Consider the following 21,223-nt stretch of genomic DNA (forward strand, 5'->3'; position numbering starts at 1 on the left):
TCGAGATGCGAAACCGCCTGTTTACTGGAGAAATGTCCTCAAACACGTATTCGTGACCGAAGTTTCCTTTTGTAGCATGACGGCTCCAATGCAATCAATCACAACAAGTATTCCTACTGCGAAAATTTACACCCTGTATGCGCTTTAAACATATTCCAACCACGATTGCAAGCCAAAGAAACTAAAGAATTTTTTCTTGCTAAACCCGTACATAATGTTGCTCGAAAAAAAGACACAAACTTTAGGGTTACTGTCCGCAATCTTTCCTGTCAAGTAGACTCGCCGGTTCGTGACACAATCACACAGCTATCTTACTTCTTATGTGTTTAAAGCGCCCTGGGATTTTCTGCAATCGAGATCGTGGTATGCTTTTACTCTTGCCATTTTTCCCTAAGCCTTTTGCCGAAGGTGTGCCGATGTGATCTAAACTTGTACACAAGGTTGGGGTGAATAGACGTTATCACAAGGAGCATCGACTAACTGCCAGTCGCGCAGATGACAATCGCATTCCCGCCGCCCTTCTGTTTGGGCTGCCAAAAATTGCATAACGTTTTCTGTTCACAAGAGGAAACCTCTCTGTAAAGCAAGTAAATGGCTTTCCTGAACAGTTATTTTCATATGCACCAACTGAAGTCCCTTAAATCTAGTCATTTCCAACTACTCTAACCGGGTCACACCCCAGAGGCCGTATCCTCCAACTAGTCAAGCCTCACTCTGGTTTGCCAAGGCAGAGATCAACCATATCGCCGGAAGCCGCACTGCCGATCTCGTTTCCTTATCCGTATCTGCGAGGCCAACGCAAAGTCAGCGAGCGTTTTTCCGTCGCTTTAGACTAAAGCCAAAGAGAGGAGAGAGGATTGGTGGTTCCATTGTGAGGCTTTTTCTCCTGGGTTGTATTGAACGACGTCACACGTTGAGGAGCTGTATAGCGCGTCCAGCCTACTTGGCAAATATCACAACTTTATCGGCCGCGGTCGTCGCTACGCTTAAAAGCAAGCATGCCCAGCGCGTGCTTCCAGAGTGAAATTGTCAAAAATGTACGAGATAACGCTGTGGCAATGTTTTTTCGATGGGTAAGCGTTTACAATCGGAAATTCCAGAGGTAAACCCGTGTTTCTGGTCAACTTCACTCAAGCGTCAACGGTTTTGATCTCAGTATCAGTTTTACAACAAAAATACTCAAAGCTATGCTATAATTTGTAATAAGCCACATTCAAGGCGTATAATACGGTATTCCTGTGTCCTTTGGTAACTGCTTTGTTATTCAGTCAAAGCGATAACCTTATGGTCAGCTCTTGTCATTCCGATTGTATCTGATCTTTAAAGGTTGGGTAATCGACTGACCCCACTTTTCTGTACAGTTGATAAGCCAACACAAACGTCCGTGAAACGCGTAACCTACACTTACGTGGTAAACGCTTGAGCTCAATAAAACCACGCCAAGAATGCGGGAACCTGTATGTGCAACGCTACTTCTTTTGACTTGTCTAAAGCACCTACGTGTTTTTGTGCGCTCAGGGTCGTGTTAGGCAACCTGGAAACTACCTGCTTAAAACACTGTTGTTAACTTTTGCACAAAAAACTGCGGTTCCTTTTGCCTCTGTAAATTAGCTTTGAAAAGTCGATTTTTTTCTCGAAAATCGCAGAATTCATCTTGCGCCGTAAAACCGCGTGCGGAATACTGAGGCACGTGAAAGCAGCCTTCGGCTATCACGAGTCAACCGCCAAGTCGTGCTGGGATGAGGACAAAAACGTTTTTTGTGTTTATTCGCTTGACCTCACAACCCGTGACGAAACTGGGAAACGAATTCGGTCATCATGGATCTCGTCGTACGAAGGGAACGTCACTTTTTACAGTCAACACTGGGTTTACATGACTTGATATTTACAATAACCAAAATTGTAGAATTCTCGTGAGAACTAGCTGTCCTGGCGAAATTATTATAACTTCCACAACTACTGGGGGATTTAACTGACCAATCATTAATTCTGTAGACACTTGGGATATTACCTGATTTTGTTAACGGCTTGGGTCATAAACTGACGAAATAGTGACGTCTTCCGTCACATGACGAGCGTTTCCCTCAAAATTTTGACATTCCACGTGACGTATCGTCGCGTTTTCACGATCTTATTACCTGACAATTTTACACTTCAATTGTCGTTTTCCATCATTCCATTCAGCCGTTTATCACACAACACGATTCCAGAGGTCCATTATTCGTCCAGCTTTTTCCGTGCGTTTAAATCACCCTCTCGCTGAGATGAGAAAATTTAAATAAATCTTGACATTGTCCTTTCTATGCTTGTTGGTATTCACGACGCATAACAAGGACGGGATTAAGACTGGAAGGTACGCGGCTGGTATTTGTATGTATTTAAATATCATTTTTGATCATCGTTTTTGCAGCTAAGGTCATCACGGCTAAAAAAAACGGATCCGAAACACGGAAGGCGGCGAGCGCAAAGCGAGAGATCGGAAAGTGAACGATACAGGGGGAGAGAGAGGCGCGGGAGGGCGAACACACGACCCGAACCCGACACACACACAAAGAAAAAGTAATCATCAAAAAATATCTGCTTAAACGGTAATCGGTGGCTAACGGACAATCACTGATGTAGTAATACGTTGTTATTATTCGATACACGTTACGCGCAAGAGTACTCGGTACACGGAAGGAGCAATGGAAAAACAGCCCCACACGGAAGAAGGCAGACGCGTTATCAGAGAGCGTGCCATAGAAATCACGCTGCGGGAGGGAGTAAGGCGGTGTGGTTGTGGGTAAGGCGGGTGATCACAATGTATAGATGATTGCGGCGGTCTTGAAAGCGCTTTTGGTCGGGTTAGCACGAGTGTTTTAATACCAGACTGTTGGCGTTGTAAGTGATGCTGCGATGCAAAGAGTTGGTCTTCTGATGCTGAGTTGAATTGTTATGATGTGGGTGTTTTATACTGGCTGGTGTAGAAGTGAATATTTGGTGGTTTTGCCATTTTCGTTGGAATTCGCTAGAACGGGGGCAAGGGGAGCAGAATTTCGAAGAACGACACCGGCAACAACGAAGCGGAACAAACAGATACGGCGCAAAACGATAAGAGGCGGCAAAACATCAGTCACATGGGGGTCGCACGAGACACCCAGAAGGCAAAAAGGTAATTGCGCACCCGTTGTTTCAGGTTGGCGGCGCGCATACCGCGGGGCAAGGTGTTACCGCCACTGACAAAGACTGTAAGAGGCAGTGATATGGCGTGCTGCGGCAGAGGGTACGTTGGAACAGTTTGCCGGGCCGGCGATTAATGTTTTATGTACTATTGCGATGCTGAGTGCTCGGTGGCCTCTATGGTAAACAACAGCCGACTTACTTTGGTTTTACGGAATGTGGCGTTAAAAGGGAACGCCCGCTAAAAATGCTGCTCGATGCGGAGTTGCAATGATTAAACCTTTTATGGGCTAATTATGCAAGTTCGGAACGTCGGCCTAATTATGTGAAGGATTGAGTGGGTGTTAAATCGGCTGCGGTTTACCGGGCAATCGATGCGTCTCTGTCGGGGCGTGTGGGTGAAACTGAATCTCTACAGTTGAAACTTTGTATATAGGTATGTGATAACATTGTATATATTCGCACACTTATGTATGTATATAACAATACGCATGCTGTAGTGGAGGCAAGGCTCCAATTTGTGTTGGACCGCGACGCGGGGGTCGCTTGTAAGGCACTTGACTTGGGTCGAACGAGAGGTACGACTATAGGCCCCTGACCGGTGCGAACCGGTTGTAACTGGTTTGCGCGCAGGAGGCAAAACAGGGGCGCAGTAACATGGACTGGTAAACGTCGACGCATATATACTGGTGCACCTGTGAGCTGTTTATAGTCGGCGGTTCACGAGGATAATAGTGCAAACAGCAGCAGAATTTCGAACTAGACCGGATCCAAAGCGTGTGCAGGGAGTTTATCGACAAACTCGCGTGACGTCATCGGGGTGTTCGACGGGTCTTGGCTTGCAGGAGGGTAGGTCGTTCGCGGTGCGCCCACCGGCGGCGAGTTGCGCTGCGTTAACTGCGGAAAGAGAGACAAGGCGGCGTGGTAAGAATACGCTCGGTCACGGGTACAATCAATGGAGACAATGTTAGTCGCAATCTACTCGATCAATCAGTTCAGACGCCAACATTTTGATTCGCTATTCGGTCAATTCCTATGCATTTTGCACGGGGAAAATGCATCGGGAAAACAAAGGCAAATAATCAGCCACACTGCAGCACACCAAAGGAGAGGTCGAGCATCCAGCGAATCCGTTGCACTAAAACAAGTTTCGAGGTTTATTTACAACTCGTCGCCGCTGCCATCTTGAAACGTCGCGACGGTCGGTCGACCGCTGTCAGTCCTCCGCAACAACGAGGTGACGCTTCTACGCCCACTTGTGGCGTGCTGGCTGCCGCTGTCGTGAGGGCTCAGTGAGAAGCGAGATTTCTTGTCCTTGTTTTTCGATTTATCCTTGGAGCGTAAACTGAAAAGCGGCGAGCCGGCATGACTCTTTGACCGCGCCTTCACATAGTCAGGGACCTGAAGTCGCTCCGAGGAGCTGCGCCGGAGGTTAGAGCCAATGTAAGGATTCCCTGGAGCCGGAAGAGTGTTAAGCTTCTCCATGGAGACGGCGGCGCATGGGCCGGACGTGTACAGGGAGGTTACGTCACCGCTTCCAGCCTCGTTGCCATCCAGGCTACTGTTCGAGCTGCCAGCCGGGCTTCTGTCGGAATCGAGATTAGAAACAAGGCGATCAGGGTTCGCTTTCTCAATACAGCAAGTGACGTGCCTCCATCAGCAAAACAACGTGCCACACCGCGATTGTCATGGCAACGTGCATCGCCCCTCGGGCGCTCACGGCAAGTTCGCATGCACCAAACAACAAAAAGGAAAACTCAAAGAACCGAAAATGAAATGAAACAAAAGTCGAGCTTAACTGTAATGAGGCGACGCCGGAATCTAACGTTACCGTGTATACTATCGGCTCTCGCCTACGTTACCCCCGAAACTACTTGTATTCTATTCTTAAGTGTTGTGGGTGCATTATTAAGTCCAAATAGGCTTATGTATGGAACTGTTCTTGTGCTAAAGTCGCAAGGAATTTCCTAAATAAAATCAATCTATGATACACTTATAATGTTCGATGGTTCAGTTAATAGTCGGCCATGACAAACAAATTAAAACTAAGGTATTTTTCGCTTGAATGATAACAAACTTTATCTCCATTTCCCATGAACAAACCTACTCACATGAATAAAATTCTGAACCGCAGACTTTTGTCGCAAAGTTGTCTTATGGCGCCTCTACTATATTCCGACCATCATCGACTAAGAGTGAAACTGTTGCGAACATTGTGTTTCGACACAAGTTTTTTGGCATAAATTTGGCGTATATCATACATACTTATGATACTTGGTTCCTATATTTTAGATACAGCCGAAATCCTTTTGGAGCGGTACGGTCAAACGAGTTCTTTGGTGTCAAACGGATATTTGAAATCACGACATATTCAGTCGAGTAAGTTAGGAGTTACTAATCTAAACTGTCTTTGCTGTACAGCAGATCCTGCACTGGCCTGTCGCTTTGTTAAACATAACAGTGTCGACACGGAAAACATATGAGGAACAGAAGATGAACCTGGCCACGAGGTTTGATTGGAAGAAACAAAAAAGTTGTGTTGTGGGCAGTGGGGTGGCAAAATGTTGGCGTCTGATTGGTTAGTTCAAAATAATGGATCGACGAATCACCGCGCACACGAATGCAAACAAACAAAAAAGGCAACGCAGGTCAATCACGAACAGGCTTCTGGCCATAGTTGGTTGATGCAAACAAATGTACACGAATGATCGCGCGATATAACAAAGAACAACCTCAGTGCGGTTCAAGAATGCGTTAAATGCTTTGACCGATTTGGACACCACATTCGGTTTTGCCAATTTCACAACATTTTTAAATTGGCAATCTTCATTTTTGTCAGTTTAGAAATAAGTTTAATTTCAAAAAAAAACACAAGAGCACATTTTAAAGGTTATAAAAAAGTTCCAAAAATGTCAGGACTTCTCTGTTATGAAATATGGCAAACCGCGTAACTTCTCTTACCTTTTGTCAAAGTTGGGTTTCTGCAACCGGTCGGAGGGGCCTTTGCTACTTGATTTTCGTTGTGCCTGATTGTATCTCACCGACGACACTCTGGGAGAGTTTCTGGTTAAAGCGGTTCACATAATAAGCACGCGCAAGCAACAAGCAAGTGAGGTAGGTGCAAGGAAAGTGCATAAGGAGATAGTGAACTATTGGTCACGCAGACAGATCATAATGTTAGGTAAGTGTGAGATCAGTCTCATTAAGTTAGTTAAGTTACTGATTGTTTTGTGAAAAGAACAGAGAAGCTGTGTCGATCGAACGAGCAGGCGTCGAGGGAATACTTTTAACCAAACTTGTATTTTTATTTGACCAGTTAAACAAAATAGAACCTTTATCTTGATGCAGAATCTCGGTTCTTGAAAGAAAAGGTAATTTTTTGTAAGTTACGCAATTTGGAATAACTCCTGAAAACAAACAGCGATTTGCATGCTCCAAATCTCAAGAATAGCAAAAGATTAGATCATAGTAATTAACTCCCCCCACGAAGAATAAGTCATTTTAAAGTAAGCACAAATTCGCGCAGTTGCCAGTCTAAGTGTGATTGTTAATTGGGTGAAAAACGAAAAAGAAAACGCGTGTCAATTATGTCAAGAAGTGCATTGCAAAACACTAAGATGTGGAGTTTTGCACAAATATCATCCCCACCTGCCGATGTCCGCTGGAGGATGTTTGGGAATTTTCTTCGCCAACTGCCCGACCCACTTCTTCTGGTCGTCAGATGACTTGGCGCGTATTAAGAGTTCCTTGGCAGTGTTTCCCTCAAAATTTACTGAAATCAAACCCACAGGTTGAAATGTTGGCGTTTAACATTTAAAAAAAACAACGCACAAAATCTGAAATGTAAAGAACAATGGCCTTTGTACTTACGGCACAACATATCTTACCAGTAAAACATTGCTAAATATGGAGTCGCAAACAAGTCTACTAACAGAAATGATGGTACCTTTGCACGGTGCAATGATGTTTGTGTCCAAGTGATCTCGGTGATATTTCTGTCGACAACCTGAGGGGTAGCAACAATGGTGGAATATTAGGACAGAAAATGGATAGGAGTAAAGGCGTAATGACAAGCTACCGCGAGAAAAACGCCACCTGTTTCACGGGCACAAAGCGTGTAACCACATTTGGGCGTTGTCCTAACAACATACAAATATTGCTGTAAACGAGACAGTAAAAATTAGGCGCCAGTTGCCAACTCCAAGTCACCTTATTACAGAATTATTCTGAATGGTATTTACAACGTGAATAGGTGTTTTTTTATAAAAAATAAACTTTCAGAATATGTATGTTTTTTTCTTAGTACAGTTTAATCCTGTGTTGGTGAGTCTTCTTATAACAACAAAATCCTTGAGACACACAGACATTCGTGCGAATAATTCAACAAAGTGGATATTTACGTTGGCACTCAATGGCGGGCGGCGGCTTGAACATGTGCCACAATGGTTTTGAGCACACTTCACAACTGGTGGGTAGGTGATACATGATGGGAACTAACGAATGTCCCTTGTGGTTGATGCGGTCGCCGTGTTTGTTGTGATCGGTGATTTCGGGAAGCGCCGGGGGTTGTTCAATGCCGAGTTCACCCTCGTTGGCGTACAGCAACTGTAGATGGGAGTAATTAAATTTCGCGGACAGAAGGAGCGCACTTAACATACATTGAAGTACGGGAAAAATCGGTAAAAATCGACCAAGGCGCCTGAAAACTCATCGGGATTCTTGCCCGGGATAACAAGGGTTCGAATCCCGGCGTGGCCAAAAAAAATTACAGGACGGGTACAGGGGTTGACAAGGGCCATTAGTTGTGGAAGTTGCTACTTTCCTTCTCGGCATGGTTTGTGCAGTCAAAAGTCTTACAGTGAAAGCAAGGAAAGTGCGCGACTGTGTACTTTGCGTGAGGTCCATTCAGTGGAAACCGACCTGAAATATTGTGGGTATTTCCTCCGGCTTTGCTCGCATCGCCTCCGCCTGGGTGACGGGTCTCACGTGGAAGAGTTTTCTGTAAAAACAGGAAACCGAAGGTTAAACGTATGGGAACAATATATGGGTGAGTTATTTTCTGATTCGATAGTAACTGTTTACTCAGGGCGTGTCCAACTTTTGGGGAGCGCCGACAGCGGGACGGGGTTCGTTTGGAAATTTCGCTAATTATATACGGCACGTTTTGTATTGACTGGGGTGGTGGAGTTTATAAGAGGCGAAAAATTAAACATTTTCTTTCTGCTGCAACAGAGATCAACAAACTACGAGTCAGAAAACAGTCACTTGTTGTAATTTCCAGTTTTTTACTTCCCAACGACTATTGTGCTTGGTATACTATGTAAAGTTGATTAAAAACTGGACTGAAATATGACAACAATATGATAAATTGTCAGCTATAAAAACCTACACCAACGAAGTATATTCACAAACATAGCGCAACCTAAAGAAACGCTTATTACATTGCTTACAACACCTTCTGCACAATACTTTCAACTCTATTAAAGATATTTGACACAGTTTTAACTTACTCTAAATTGATGACCATGCTTGGAGTCGAGCCCTCCTTGGCCTCTTCAGAATCGTAGAAGAGAATTTTCTTCGTACTTACCACCACGTATTGCCTCTTCCAATATCCGTGCCGCTTGATGTTGGTCTTGTTGGGAATTGAGAGCCACCCGTTTAGGGGCGAGTCTGGAGAAAGAGAACAAACAAATTATACCTGGGTGGTCGAAGTTGTAGCTTTTAAGGTATTTGTATTAAATGAACGGGTATCAGGCGTTTTAATGTTTTTTTTTCACCGACGTTTATGAGTTAAAAACTAAATGTTTTTCAATCAATTGTGATCCAATTTTTACACAAACTTTACCAAACGTCACAGTATGTGCTAACAACGCTTGTGTGTGTTTGTATATACATTTAGCCACAACAAACAATACGTAGTGAATACTCATATTAAGACGGTTACAACAATTTCTTAATTTGAAGGAAAAGCTCGAATCGCCCTTATAATTATTCGTTTTGGTGAATCCGGATTTAACCCTCCTATGCAAAACCAACCACCAACTAAAATCTCATTTTACCGAGATCATCGACGCTGTCACTGTACACGCTGAGTGCGTCCACTTGAGGCGCTGACTGGAGTTGGTTTCGAATCATTTCTATGTCGGCGTCTTTGCTGTCGACGATCATCTGCAACTCGATGCAACGATTGCTCTCCTCGACCAGTTGCTGCGTAATAAGGAAGTGAGAGCGGTTGGAAATCATGACCAATCAAATAAACCCGGATACAAAGAACTTGGCATTGTCTCGACAGAGGGTGTTTCCAGTCGTTCAAGCATTACAATATATATAGCGATTTTTTGTAGGCAAAACATGAAATCTCTGATTTAACCGTGAGTTAGGAATTCATTGTTCTCAGTGAAACACAAGCCACATAAACACGTTAGATTTGCGTTAGAATTGATAAGCTTCGGCCTCAACAATACAGTTTCCTTATATTAGCTAATGCGTTACAGGTAAGCCTTACGTCCCTACACCGAAAACAAAACTGACGTCACGAGAGGAAAACTAAACCTCGACAGCAACGCGGAGGTGGGAATAGAAATAGGGTGGTTACGTACAGCGTGAGTGGCGTCGAGGTCTTGCTGGAAGCGAACGGTGAGCTGCCCTATTTTTTCCTTCTCCTGTTGAAGTTCCTGCTGCAGTCGCCTGCACTCCTTCTCCTTCTTACGGAGAACGTCGGCTGAAACCTGAGGAAGGGAAGGTGGTTGAAGACAAAGGACGACCCCTGTGTGCTAATTTCCGTTTTTAGGCAATTTACTACTTCAAGTTGTATTGAAAACCGAGTACAATGTTATACGTAAACTGTATAGTGCTGGATGTATATACAATGTACTTACTTTTACCATGACATATGCCCCAGACAGAGAATAGAGTATTACAATTCGAGTAAAATGTTATACGTAAACTGTATAGTGCTGAATACAGACAATGTACGCGTACTTTTACCAAAATACTTGCCCCTTACAGAGAATAAAAAACATAATCTTTCTGGCCTCTGACAACAATACTCACAAGCACGCTTTTCCCTACTTTCCAGGATTTTTAAGCAAAGTGTCACAGGCGCGCAACAGTCGTTCGGACAAACCTTGTTCTTTCGGTTGTCCTTGGTCATATCCTTGCGGTTCATGACTTCGGCCAGTTTGTTGACCGCCTGCATCTTCAGCATCTTCTCAGTGGCGATCTGTTTGTCGAAGCCCGCCTTCATCGCCGACACGTCCGTCTGACCCTTCTTGGTCGACTCGAGCTCTGCGGACGATAAACCGTACATACAGTAAGTCGGCGGCTTTAGAAAGACTAGCACGCGAACATGAAACAATCTTCGTTTCTTTCACACGTTTAGCACAATGGAAACTTATTATGGAAACACAATCGCAGTGACTTGGCTTTACGAATGCGGATACCGACATTTATAGCGTTGTTAGAGACGGTACCACTCAAATTTTATCAGGTATATTCAAATGTTGTGTGCAAAGGACACACATTGTACAAGTAGTCTCCTTCTGCCCCCGCTTTATAGGGAGCAGTATCGCTTCTGTTAACCATTAAACAGGTTGCGACAGTGTGGAACGAAGTATCGGGATTTTCAAATTAGCAAACAATATAGGGGGATTTTAATTGGCCGATGCCCTATCTAACGTCTGTCTTTCCTATACGGTTTCCTCAAATTGCAATACAGGACGTTGGTCGGCTGATAAGACGCAGCTCTAAAGTGTTTACCCAAAGAGACACACGGTATTAGAAAGCAATGCGGTATACAACAAAGTTTAATGAAAACAATAGTTAATTATTTTTACCTTCTGTTAGAGCTTGGTTCTTCTCCTGAAGCTGTTCCTTTTCTTTCTTGAATTGCTCTCCTTGGCCTTCCGTGTTCTGCAGCTTCTTTTCGAGCTGTTGTACAACAACACGTGTTAACGAACGTCTTTTGATGCATTTTTCACAATGTCCTACTTGTTGAAAGTGAATGCGTGAGTAATTAAATTTTTCAGCCAATGATTTTTGGGATGAAATGCAAAGCTCGGAATTAACGGGGTAAGATTTACTGATTGGTAACAAGTTGAAATTAAGCATGCAATTAATCCACGACTTTAGTCGCTTCGAATTCACATCCACCGTTAATTTTTATTTTTGCAAACCGGTTATTCCACAAACCACAAGATACAAACGTTTATTCTACTGTGTAAGTATGTTTTGAAGATGTGTTTTCGTGTAGATAGTGGTTTGTTGTAAAAGTGTGTGTGTGTGTGTGTGTGTGTGTGTGTGTGTGTGTGTGTGTGTGTGTGTGTGTTATAAATGTTATGTTTGTTGGTAAGTCTTGTGTGTAAGTTATGTTATTGTTTTGGGACGGGCACAAACACGCATATGCTAAACATGCAACAGCAAGCAACGTACAAATGAACATTTACCAGCACAGACTAACATGACAAATTAAAATTCATCCAACACAGTGCAATTTTACTACAAACAAGACACAACATGCAAAAACAACATTTCCCCGCCATTCTGACCGATTTTCCATAAGACTGATTAAGAGAAATATACTTTTACCACATTGGGACTCGATTACATTAAGATGTAATATGTTTAAATCGTTAGGTTTGCAGGCTTGGCAGCCCAGGTATTGCAGCCTAGCTGGATCAGCCACTATTTCCAGACAATTACTGATGTTTAAATCGACTTCTTTTTTGTTGATGAGATCGATGTGATACAAATTTTTATAGCTGGATGTGTAAATTACACAGCGACGTCATAAACAGAGGCGGGAAGTTGGGATTAGTAAAGCACGCTTTTAGTTAAACACCCTCACGACCAACTACATCACCGCAGTTAATGCACCAAGCATTTCCATATGACCAAAGCGCTAACGCTACAATGTAGTTGCATCGCAAAAAAGCCAAGAGTTAAAATTATCAGGGGTGTAGCAGTCAGGGTGCTGTAATTACTACAGGAAAGGGGATTATATGTGGGGTTAAAGCGGTGGGGCTGGGAATAACTCACTGCTGACATCTGTTCAGCCTGCTCGGTCGACTTTTGCCGAATTGTGCCTTCGAGTTCGACCTTTTCTAGCTGTAGGTTGACGATCTCGCGTTCGTAGTGCGCGCGCCACTGCTCGAGGATGGTGTTGGTGTCTTGCACCATTTGCAGTTGGGTCACCACAGTGTCCCTGCGTTTGACGCGAGTTAGTCGGGGTGAGAAAAAAAAATGACAACACAAAAGGTACAGGGAAACCAAAGCCGGCGTTTTTGGCGTTGCCGACATGGTGAACGAAAAACGGCGACACAACGCCGGAAGCATGCCAACCTATATAAGAAAAAACAAATAAACAAACAAATGGGTGCTCTCCGATCTGCAACAAAACAAAGAAAGAAACTGAAACGAAAACATTCGCGGTCAAGGCTGCCACACAACCATGGGATGTGTGGGAGATCAGGCAACGCCGCACATACTCATGTCCAGCCACCAACAAGGCATACGCAGCAAACGCGATAGATCGAGGTCGTGTGCAGACTGTATGGTGTGTTTGGCGTGTGTATGTGTTGATGTATGACGGTTCGATGACGTCACCGCAACGTCAGCACTCACGCTCTGCATCTCCTTTCTGACGACGTCGAGCTCGCTCTGATACTGGTTGCGGAGGTCGCGAATCTCGAGGTCGACCTGCATCCGTTGCTTCTCGGTGAGCGCGAGCTCGCTCTCGGCCCCACGGCGTCGAACCTGTTCCTGGTCGGCCTTGCTTAAAGCCAGCGCCAGTTCGGCCTTGGCGCTGTCCCTGTTTTTGTGTCGAAGAGTATATAGTGTATGATGATGGTCAACACATGCGCGACGGGTGGTTAAGAAACAAGCAAACACTATCAGGCATCTACAGTCATTATATGGCTTTACTTTCGGCACTAGAAGATGTCCACTGGCTTAGAAATTAGAGAATGCGCAATACAGCTGTCTTGAAATACTCTCAGTCACATTTAGGTGAACTTACGTATATATACAGTAGTTAAAACGAACATTTTACCTTTGCAAACATACACATTTCACAGTCAGGGGGAAGTCGTTATAACTTCCAGCAAAACAAAACCCACTCGAAACCGTTTATAGTAGCTCACACACAACTGGGACTGAATGTTATTTAACTCCTGGTGAAAAGATAACAATACCTCTCATCTTGCATCACAGCAAGGTTGTATTTCACTCCCTTCATTTGCTTCTCTGTTTCCTCCTTTTCTTCCTTTAATTCCTTCACTTGCGTTTTGTACAAAGTCTGCAACAAAACACAGTTGACATCAGCCTGTGACGTCATCATGGCAATTGTCATGATGAAACCTTACAGAGAAATATTGTTCGGCTTCCAGCTGGTCTTGGAGTTCGCGCATTTGCCCGTCAATATTTTGTCGTTCTTTCTTGACTTTTTGTAATCTCTTCTCCAATTCTTGTTTATCTCCAAGAATCTGATCATTATCCTGAAAAGACACAAGTTAATAATATGGGTTTTCATTTCATTCACGACCAGATTTTGATTCTCACACGCACTCGTCAGACAAAAGGTCTTTGAATCTGCTATGGTGATGATGCAATTTTGACTTCAAGTTCAATCATGTTTATATATATTACAATATATATCATCCAGATATAGAAAATAGTCAAGTATATATAATGAAACCTTGTTAAACTGGGTTTCAGCTGCCTTTAAAGAGCTAATTTCACTCTTGAGATTAATGATTTCGGTTTGAAGTTGAATCTTCTGATGTTGCTCCTGAGTTTTTGCAGTTGATATTCCCTTGATCTGAATAAAAATATCACAGTTGTTTTATATATTACCACTGGTGTTTATGCACATGTGAAGAAAAATTTTCAACTAAATATCAGGGTACCTGTACGTCCAGTTTCTCTTTCTGTGATGTGATCTGTTTCTGGGCTTTCTTGGCTTCCTGCAGATCGTACTCCAGTAACGTGATTTTCTTTTTTAGGTCTGTCGTGTCTTTTTCCAGGCTAACGCGAGTTGATTTTTCAACGCTAAGCTGCTTTTCAACAGCTAAAATAAATGGAAAGGGTTACTTATCCACACTGCTTCAGTATGTTTCAATAAATTGAAAACTAGAATTTGAGAGAGATGAAATTCACATTTTGTTACAATTCATGTTAATCGATAAAAAAAGATAATTTGTTGCATAGTCTTTCTTGTAGTAATGAATGTGGTCAGCGTACCTTTAAGTGCTTCAGATTTTGCTCCTTCAATGTCAGCGTACTTCCGATTTCTCGCTTCTAACCTCTGTGTCGTCGACTTGTGCTCTGAATGTACTTTATCCAGATTCTGTTGTAGTGTCTTCATTTCAAACTCCATGCTGGTTTTCGACTAAAAATAATAAAAAACTTGACATCATTACATTGATGTTGCAACTTAATATTGTTTAAAATGTGAAACAACACCAGGCATCGACAATGAAAAATGTAACATGGTCTGTGGCTGGAGATGACTAGACACTAGATTGGACATGGCAGCTATTGTTTACACTGTGCAGTTCAGCCAGCCCTCTTACCCTTTCCAGTGTTGACAATTTCAGATAAGCTTGTTTTCTTTCGTTTTCAACCTTGGACAGTTGTTCCTTAAACGCTTCGCTTTCATGCTGAAGGCTCTTCACATGGTCTGTTGAAATCAACGTGTCAGTGTCAGACTGCTTTATTTTGAAATACTTTTAATGTCAAACTTGCACAAACCTTGGAGGTCGGTTATACGGTTTTCGCCTTGAGTTTTTTCTTGCTCAAGTAAACTGTCCAACTTCGATTTTGCCCGATCGAGTGTTTTTACTTTCTCCTCAATAGAGGAGAGCTGTTCCCTCAAATCATTGTTTGAATGTTCCAAGTCGGAGTTTGCCTGATGAACAATTAAGAAATGTTAAAAGCTATATTGAAATAAAATATAAATCGAAATGTTCAGTGGTAAATAACAATCAGTACACACTGGATTATAATGCAGGGCAAAGATTTCTAATGTACATACTTTACTTGATGATCATTACCAGTAAAGGTATGCAACGAATTCATAGGAAAATACATATATCTATTTAAAATAAGTTTGTGACAGCATGTAGTAATCTTTATTGATGGGAGTGGGTGCATAAGATTTTAAGGAAAAGTAGATATGCATTACTTTTTTCAGTTCTTGCTGAGTTTTTCTGAGTTTGGTGGCTGAGTCGGTTTGCGACTTGAGTTCTCTTTGTAACTCATTAAGTTTGTGGTGGTCCGAGCGGGAATTTTCTTCGGACTTTTTGTAATTGGCCACTTGGGTTCGAAGCTCATCGATCTGCCTCGTCAGTGAAGACATGTCGTTTTCAAGCTGTAAAGTACATCCCAGTGTTCAAACGTGCAATAAATAGTAATAGATTCCAGTTAGTTCAAGTCAGTTTGTAATGTGACAATAAGTTAGGCCACATGAGAATTACCCTTCTGTTAATAATTAACTGCCAATAAACAAATCATTAAATTTAACTGTACATTTTATTACTGCTTTACACTGGGCATCCACTGATAATCACCATGTTGATTTGAGCTACTGGTGTGACTCCAAAGCAACTGTTTACCTTTTTCCTTTTGTCAGTTTCCATTTCCAACTTTCGTGAACTCTCTTGCTGTTTGTGTTGGAGCAACGTGTTGTCGCGTTCCAACTGTCTGATTTCTGATTCTTTCATTTTTCTGCTTTCTCGATCCACATCCACTTTCGAATTGATGGATCTAAAACATAAACCAATTGAAAAATGGTACATGACCAACACTATGAACAACGTAGGTGCAATTAATGTTGTCATCAATCCAAAGAGTTGCATACTAATGCATTTAAATACAGTTTTAATTTACTCGTATTTTTTCTGAATATCTTCCTTCGTTTGAACTTCTTTCTTCAGTTGGTTTTCCAGGTTTGAGATTTTTCTTTTCAGCTTTTCACAGTCCTGAAACAAGGCATGATTTAGCGTAACCTATGATAAAATTGAAGAGCCAGATTATTTTACCTCATTTGAAGAAAGTGCTGCTTCATTTCTCTGTTAACAAAACACAGTTTAAAGCACAGGAATGAGAATAAAGCAAATTAAATACAAAAAATTATTTGTCTATATACTTAGTATGGTTTGCAAAACTTACCCCATGGCTAACAGCATTGGGAAGGGTTCCATTGTTGTATCTAAAACACACAATTCTTAAGATAAGCTCGATCCTGATAGGGAAACACATTTATTTAAAGCATATCATTGACACTGATAATTTTTCAAGTTTTCTTTATGTATATCTCTGAAATTGATAGAAAGCTACAGTTATTTTTTAATATAAGGCATTAATCATACTGACACCGACCCAGCAAGACATTTAGTCGGACAAAGACAAAACAATCTTTCTTTTGAAGATATTTCATGATAATTCAATATTAGTCAAGCTGCTGTTTTAAACTACCCAGACATGTTTGAGAATATATTGCATTGACAAGGACAGTTTACAGTGCCTTACATTGCATCGCTGGAAAAGGTAAATCCAATGAAGGGAAGGTGATTTCCAGTGAACGCTTTGGGAACAGGAAAGTCTTCGTTGTCACCTTTTTCGTCCTCGATGTCATCAAAATTCCTCGTGTCAGTGTCTCCACTTAACTCGGGGACAACTGGTGCAACGGCTGCATCAAAGCAACACAAATACAGTTTATTTATAGAACTGAACAGTTCGCTATTTCTTTATGTGGATACAGAACACACAGAAACAACAAACAAACATTTTGTTCTTTCGTATGCACATGATGAACGTACTGCTTGCCACACACATTACACAGAAAAAAACAATTAAAACACACAACAAATGTGATAACATGTGAAACATTAACTATAGACCACAAATATACTTGAGACAAATTGTGCAGAAATGCAATAAAATCAATGTCCTTGGACATTTTTGAGCAAGATGAAATCAGTTATTTACCATCACGTAGAGTGTCAAACGACCACTGGTCATTTTTGAAAAACCTTTGGTTTTTGATTTGGTCGACACCATTGTTGCCCAATCGGTCTTTCCTGCAATAACATCAATATGACAGCATGAGTTGCACAGAACAGAATGTTTTTCATTCCTGACAGGAATAACAATGGGATATACACACATACATGCTGTGATTACAAATATTTCTTACAATGTCAGGTATTATGATGAAATGCAGTACACCAAGAAATGGTCACAAAATAACAGCAACAAATTTCTGAATTGTTTATATGCTAAACAAGAAAGATTTCCTTTATTACAAACCGGTCAGTTAAAAATCCACAAATAAGTTGTTTTGCATCATTGGACATCTCAACATCATCTGGAAACTGCAGAGAGTTCTTATGGTCCATAATTTTTCCATAGGTGCCAACAAGTGAGTCAGCATAGAACGGAGTATCTCCAACGAGCATTTCATAAAGGAAAACACCAACCTAGAAAAGAGACAAATTCCTACTGATGTTTCAACTGCAAACATTCACTGTGTAATGACACATTTAGAAAAGACATAAATCAGGTCTAAGCTCGGACAGTGGGTATTTGGACAGCTGTAACAATGTTCATACCACCACTGTTAATTTATGACAAAAAATAAGAATAAAAAATGAAACGTGCTTTCAAGACACCACAGTTGGGTCAGGGCATGGCCTTTCAAAGTAGGGGTTGCGACCCCTGCAAGGGTTGAAGATGAACTTTGTGGGTCGCAAAGAATACACCAGTAGTACACAAAGTGGATAATTTAACTGTAATGTTTCACAGACAATGCATTTGGACAAGTATGCTTGATCACTAAATAGCAGTTTTTCAGTCAATTCATCGCATGGTAATTCAATACATATTAAAAATTAGATGACTGCCAAGCACGATGGATTGCATAACATTATATTCAAAAAAACATGTTGCAAGCGAAAAAGTTTGCAAAGCCCTGGGTTGGGGAATTTACTCACCGACCACCAATCACACTCCCGCCCATAATATCCATTTCCACCTTGCGACTTCAAAACTTCGGGCGAAATATAATCAGGTGTTCCTACTGCTGTATCGGAACGTACCATTCCTTGCTGTAATATTACACAAGCAAAATGTTCAGCAATGTTGGTTAATTTTTAGACAGTTTGCTGTAATAACCTCATCCATTTTCATGCATGTCCCAAAATCTGCGAGCTTTACATGACCATTCTTGTCGAGCAGCATATTGTCAGGTTTAACATCCCTAAAAAATGGGATGAAATTTTTTAAACTTTAACATTTGTGATGTTGCAGCACTAACTTGTTTTATTTTTATAGAATACTTTGGAAAAAAATCAGTTTTAAAAGTTTTATTATTGGGAAAGACTTCGGGATACTATTAAGCAGTGCAGAAATAGGAAATATTGTGCAAACAAAACACAAATACAGTTGTGGATAGCTTGCTTAAACATTTCAAAATATTAAAGGCATTTATGTCAAGAATTACAAATACCTAATCGCCTTTAAACAAACCATAAAACATCACAAACAAACAAGACCAGATGGGGAAAATCCTTTACACAAAGAGTGATTAGCATATCACACTGTTGACATTCTATACAGAGTAGGTAAATGGCAGCATTTAGTGCTGAGCTCAACCGTACAATGTGGGGGTTAAATGTCTGTGCCCTGTACAGGGTATGAGTGAGTCATGCTAGCATGCAAAGTTGACTGTCAAAGGGACAAACATGTCCAATTAACAAGGCTAAGGGTGTGTATTTGTGACTTGCCTGTGCACGTATCCCATTGAGTGGATTGCTTCAAGGGCTAGGACCACTTCAGCGGTGTAAAACTTGGCCCAGCGCTCTGGTACATCATAGTTGGACATAAGATTAACTAAATCTCCACCGGGCATAAACTCCATCACCATGTACAGATATTTGTCATCTTGGAATGAGTGTTCCAACTGCAACAACATTACGAGAAATGAGTCTAGGCTTTTATAAATCACAAAGACCTAGGATGTGAGAATGTATTTAGGCACACTGGTCTATGTAACATGGACTGAACTCACCTTTACAACCCACTCAGAATTCGCAAGGGCCATAATATCACGCTCCTCCCAGAAAAAGGCAGATTCAGAACGTTTGATCTGCAAATTAAAAAAAAAGTAGATTATGCCACACTTGTGTACCAGTATTAACAATTAAAGCAATCACAACTTGTATACATTGCCTGAACCAGAACATGCAACCAAAAAAGTGCAGAAACTGCAACACAATCTGATTGTTTTTAGAAAATAGTGCTGATTGCCAGCTGTATACAGTGGTAATGCAAATATATGTGTTTTACCATTTCAAACTTGCTCAGTAACTTCATTGCATAGACTCGCTTTGAAGGCTTGTGGCGGACAAGTTGCACTTCCCCGAATGCACCCCTACCTATGACTTTCACTACTGAATAGTCGCATGCTTGCATTCGCTTAGCTCTTAGCGTCTTGATTGGATCAGAATCTGGAACACAGATAATGTAATACTAACAATTTGTAACAATACCAGAACAAAAACAGCCTTCATAGAAGTGATTTTATCTTTATGTGATTATGCAATAAGCAAAACATTAATCATGTCATATGCAAGAAGGGTAACCCAATCCTAATGTGAAAATAGTTTTGTGGCCAAGCTTACATCAATACACAAAGCTGTGTGGTGACTTGACATAGTGCATGGAGTCATTGGGCATTATTGTATCAATATAATCTAGCAATATATATATATATGTGTATATAAAGGAATATATATACCCTTAATAAGTGTTTTTCATTCCAAGTAATGAATTAAAAGTAAACAAAAAATATCTGTAACTAATAAGTTATGCGTATACTGTGTTCAACTTACATCGATTCAGAAAACTCTCCACATTTTTGTTTCGACGTAGAGCGGGAGTGTCAAGATCAGTAACCAAAGCACTAATTCCATCCTAATATAAACATAAAACGATGAAAAGTTATTTCATTTTAAGGAAAATGTACACCATAACATGTTTTGGTGATCAATTTACACTACACGATTTTGTACTTACCAACAATGCATCAATGCAAAGTTTGGAGTGACTGCTGAGGACTGTGTTGGCAATCTCCCTCTTTCGATTTTCGTACAATTGGGTAAGATCCGTCATCTTATTTTGATTATGTGACTTCAAACATTAATTGAGGTAAATAAAGTCTGTACTGATTTTCCAAAATACTGCCCAGCTGCTACTTTCATGTTACACAAGGGTGACAATGTTACTGCAAACATAACACTACCACCTAATCACCTGGTAAAAGATAAACATTACTTAAATATTAGACTTGAGTAATTTTTGGAGGATCGCAAAACAGATCCCAATGGATTCGTCTTAATAGAGCAGCTGCATATGGTCATTCAACAACTAAACAGATGCATAGCCTCTTATCATATAATACATCTTATTTTTCAAGCTTGAAATGCACAACAGGGGGGTTAAAATAATTCAAATGACGTACACCCCCAATGCATTCACTCATTTAAGGCAACAAAAGATAAACAGTACTTTAAAATTTATCTGTGATAACTGTTTTAAACCTATGTAGCTGCAATCAGATTATTTTAAAACACAAGTGTCTGACACACTATTTGCACAATGCGATACAGTGCTTGATTTGTATAGGGCTAAGCTAATTACATACATCAACTGATAAAAGCCATTGCAGAAGGGAGTTGTCCGAAAAATGTTAACCCTAGCACTTAATATCACACAATGATGGTGAATAATAACATGAAAAATTCTTCACAAACCTAATCACTTTGTTGCTAATTTTGTCAACAATACTTGAAAAATCTAACACAAAATAACTAAAATGCAAATCAATTAAAAAACTTAGCAAGAACAATAACAGTTACAATGTAGGGAAAATGCCAATCTTTTGTTAAAATTAAACAACTGGTGCCCACTGTCACTCGATTGTTTTGTCGTTTACATATTCCTTCACCCCTTTGCAATAGATCTATATGAAAGAATTATAACAGGTTGGCCTGATGAAACATTT

General features: G+C 41.0%; 1 protein-coding gene across 5 annotated transcripts; it reads right to left on the bottom strand.

Moving 5' to 3' along the window:
* Nucleotides 1-2,361: 2,361 nt before the first annotated feature.
* Nucleotides 2,362-20,468, bottom strand: LOC145903631 (rho-associated protein kinase 2-like). 5 transcript variants are annotated; one of them, XM_082991740.1, is made up of 34 exons: nt 20,236-20,468; nt 20,052-20,133; nt 19,507-19,667; nt 19,229-19,306; nt 18,945-19,120; nt 18,334-18,418; nt 18,153-18,266; nt 17,470-17,639; nt 17,149-17,240; nt 16,690-16,849; nt 16,330-16,369; nt 16,200-16,229; nt 16,048-16,139; nt 15,774-15,924; nt 15,344-15,529; nt 14,911-15,067; nt 14,733-14,839; nt 14,401-14,548; nt 14,067-14,227; nt 13,856-13,978; nt 13,524-13,655; nt 13,353-13,456; nt 12,784-12,970; nt 10,998-11,091; nt 10,289-10,449; nt 9,762-9,890; nt 9,222-9,369; nt 8,670-8,832; nt 8,080-8,158; nt 7,560-7,764; nt 7,106-7,165; nt 6,808-6,931; nt 6,121-6,210; nt 2,362-4,056 (listed from the first exon to the last, which is right to left on the bottom strand). In XM_082991740.1, exons 1-34 carry the CDS (start codon nt 20,329-20,331, stop codon nt 4,053-4,055), a joined length of 4,089 nt encoding a protein of 1,362 aa, XP_082847866.1. In that variant the 5' UTR covers nt 20,332-20,468; the 3' UTR covers nt 2,362-4,052. The 5 variants fall into 5 exon arrangements, with proteins under 5 accessions (XP_082847866.1, XP_082847865.1, XP_082847864.1 ...); XM_082991739.1 differs by having other exon boundaries at nt 6,121-6,222; XM_082991738.1 differs by lacking the exons at nt 2,362-4,056; nt 12,784-12,970 and adding exons at nt 4,064-4,744; nt 12,199-12,364 and having other exon boundaries at nt 6,121-6,222.
* Nucleotides 20,469-21,223: the final 755 nt, after the last annotated feature.

Source organism: Ascidia mentula, chromosome 5 (assembly GCF_947561715.1).
Source record: "Ascidia mentula chromosome 5, kaAscMent1.1, whole genome shotgun sequence".
NCBI classification, from domain to species: Eukaryota; Metazoa; Chordata; class Ascidiacea; order Phlebobranchia; family Ascidiidae; genus Ascidia; species Ascidia mentula.

Coding starts and splice junctions, on each gene's coding strand:
- LOC145903631 (XM_082991736.1), bottom strand. CDS start 20,331: ATGACGGATCTTACCCAATTGTACGAAAATCGAAAGAGGGAGATTGCC. Junction 8,833..9,221: donor TGACAGCGTCGATGATCTCG/GTAAAATGAGAT, acceptor CTCTTTCTCCAG/ACTCGCCCCTAAACGGGTGG. Junction 6,932..7,105: donor CATCATTGCACCGTGCAAAG/GTACCATCATTT, acceptor GTTTGATTTCAG/TAAATTTTGAGGGAAACACT.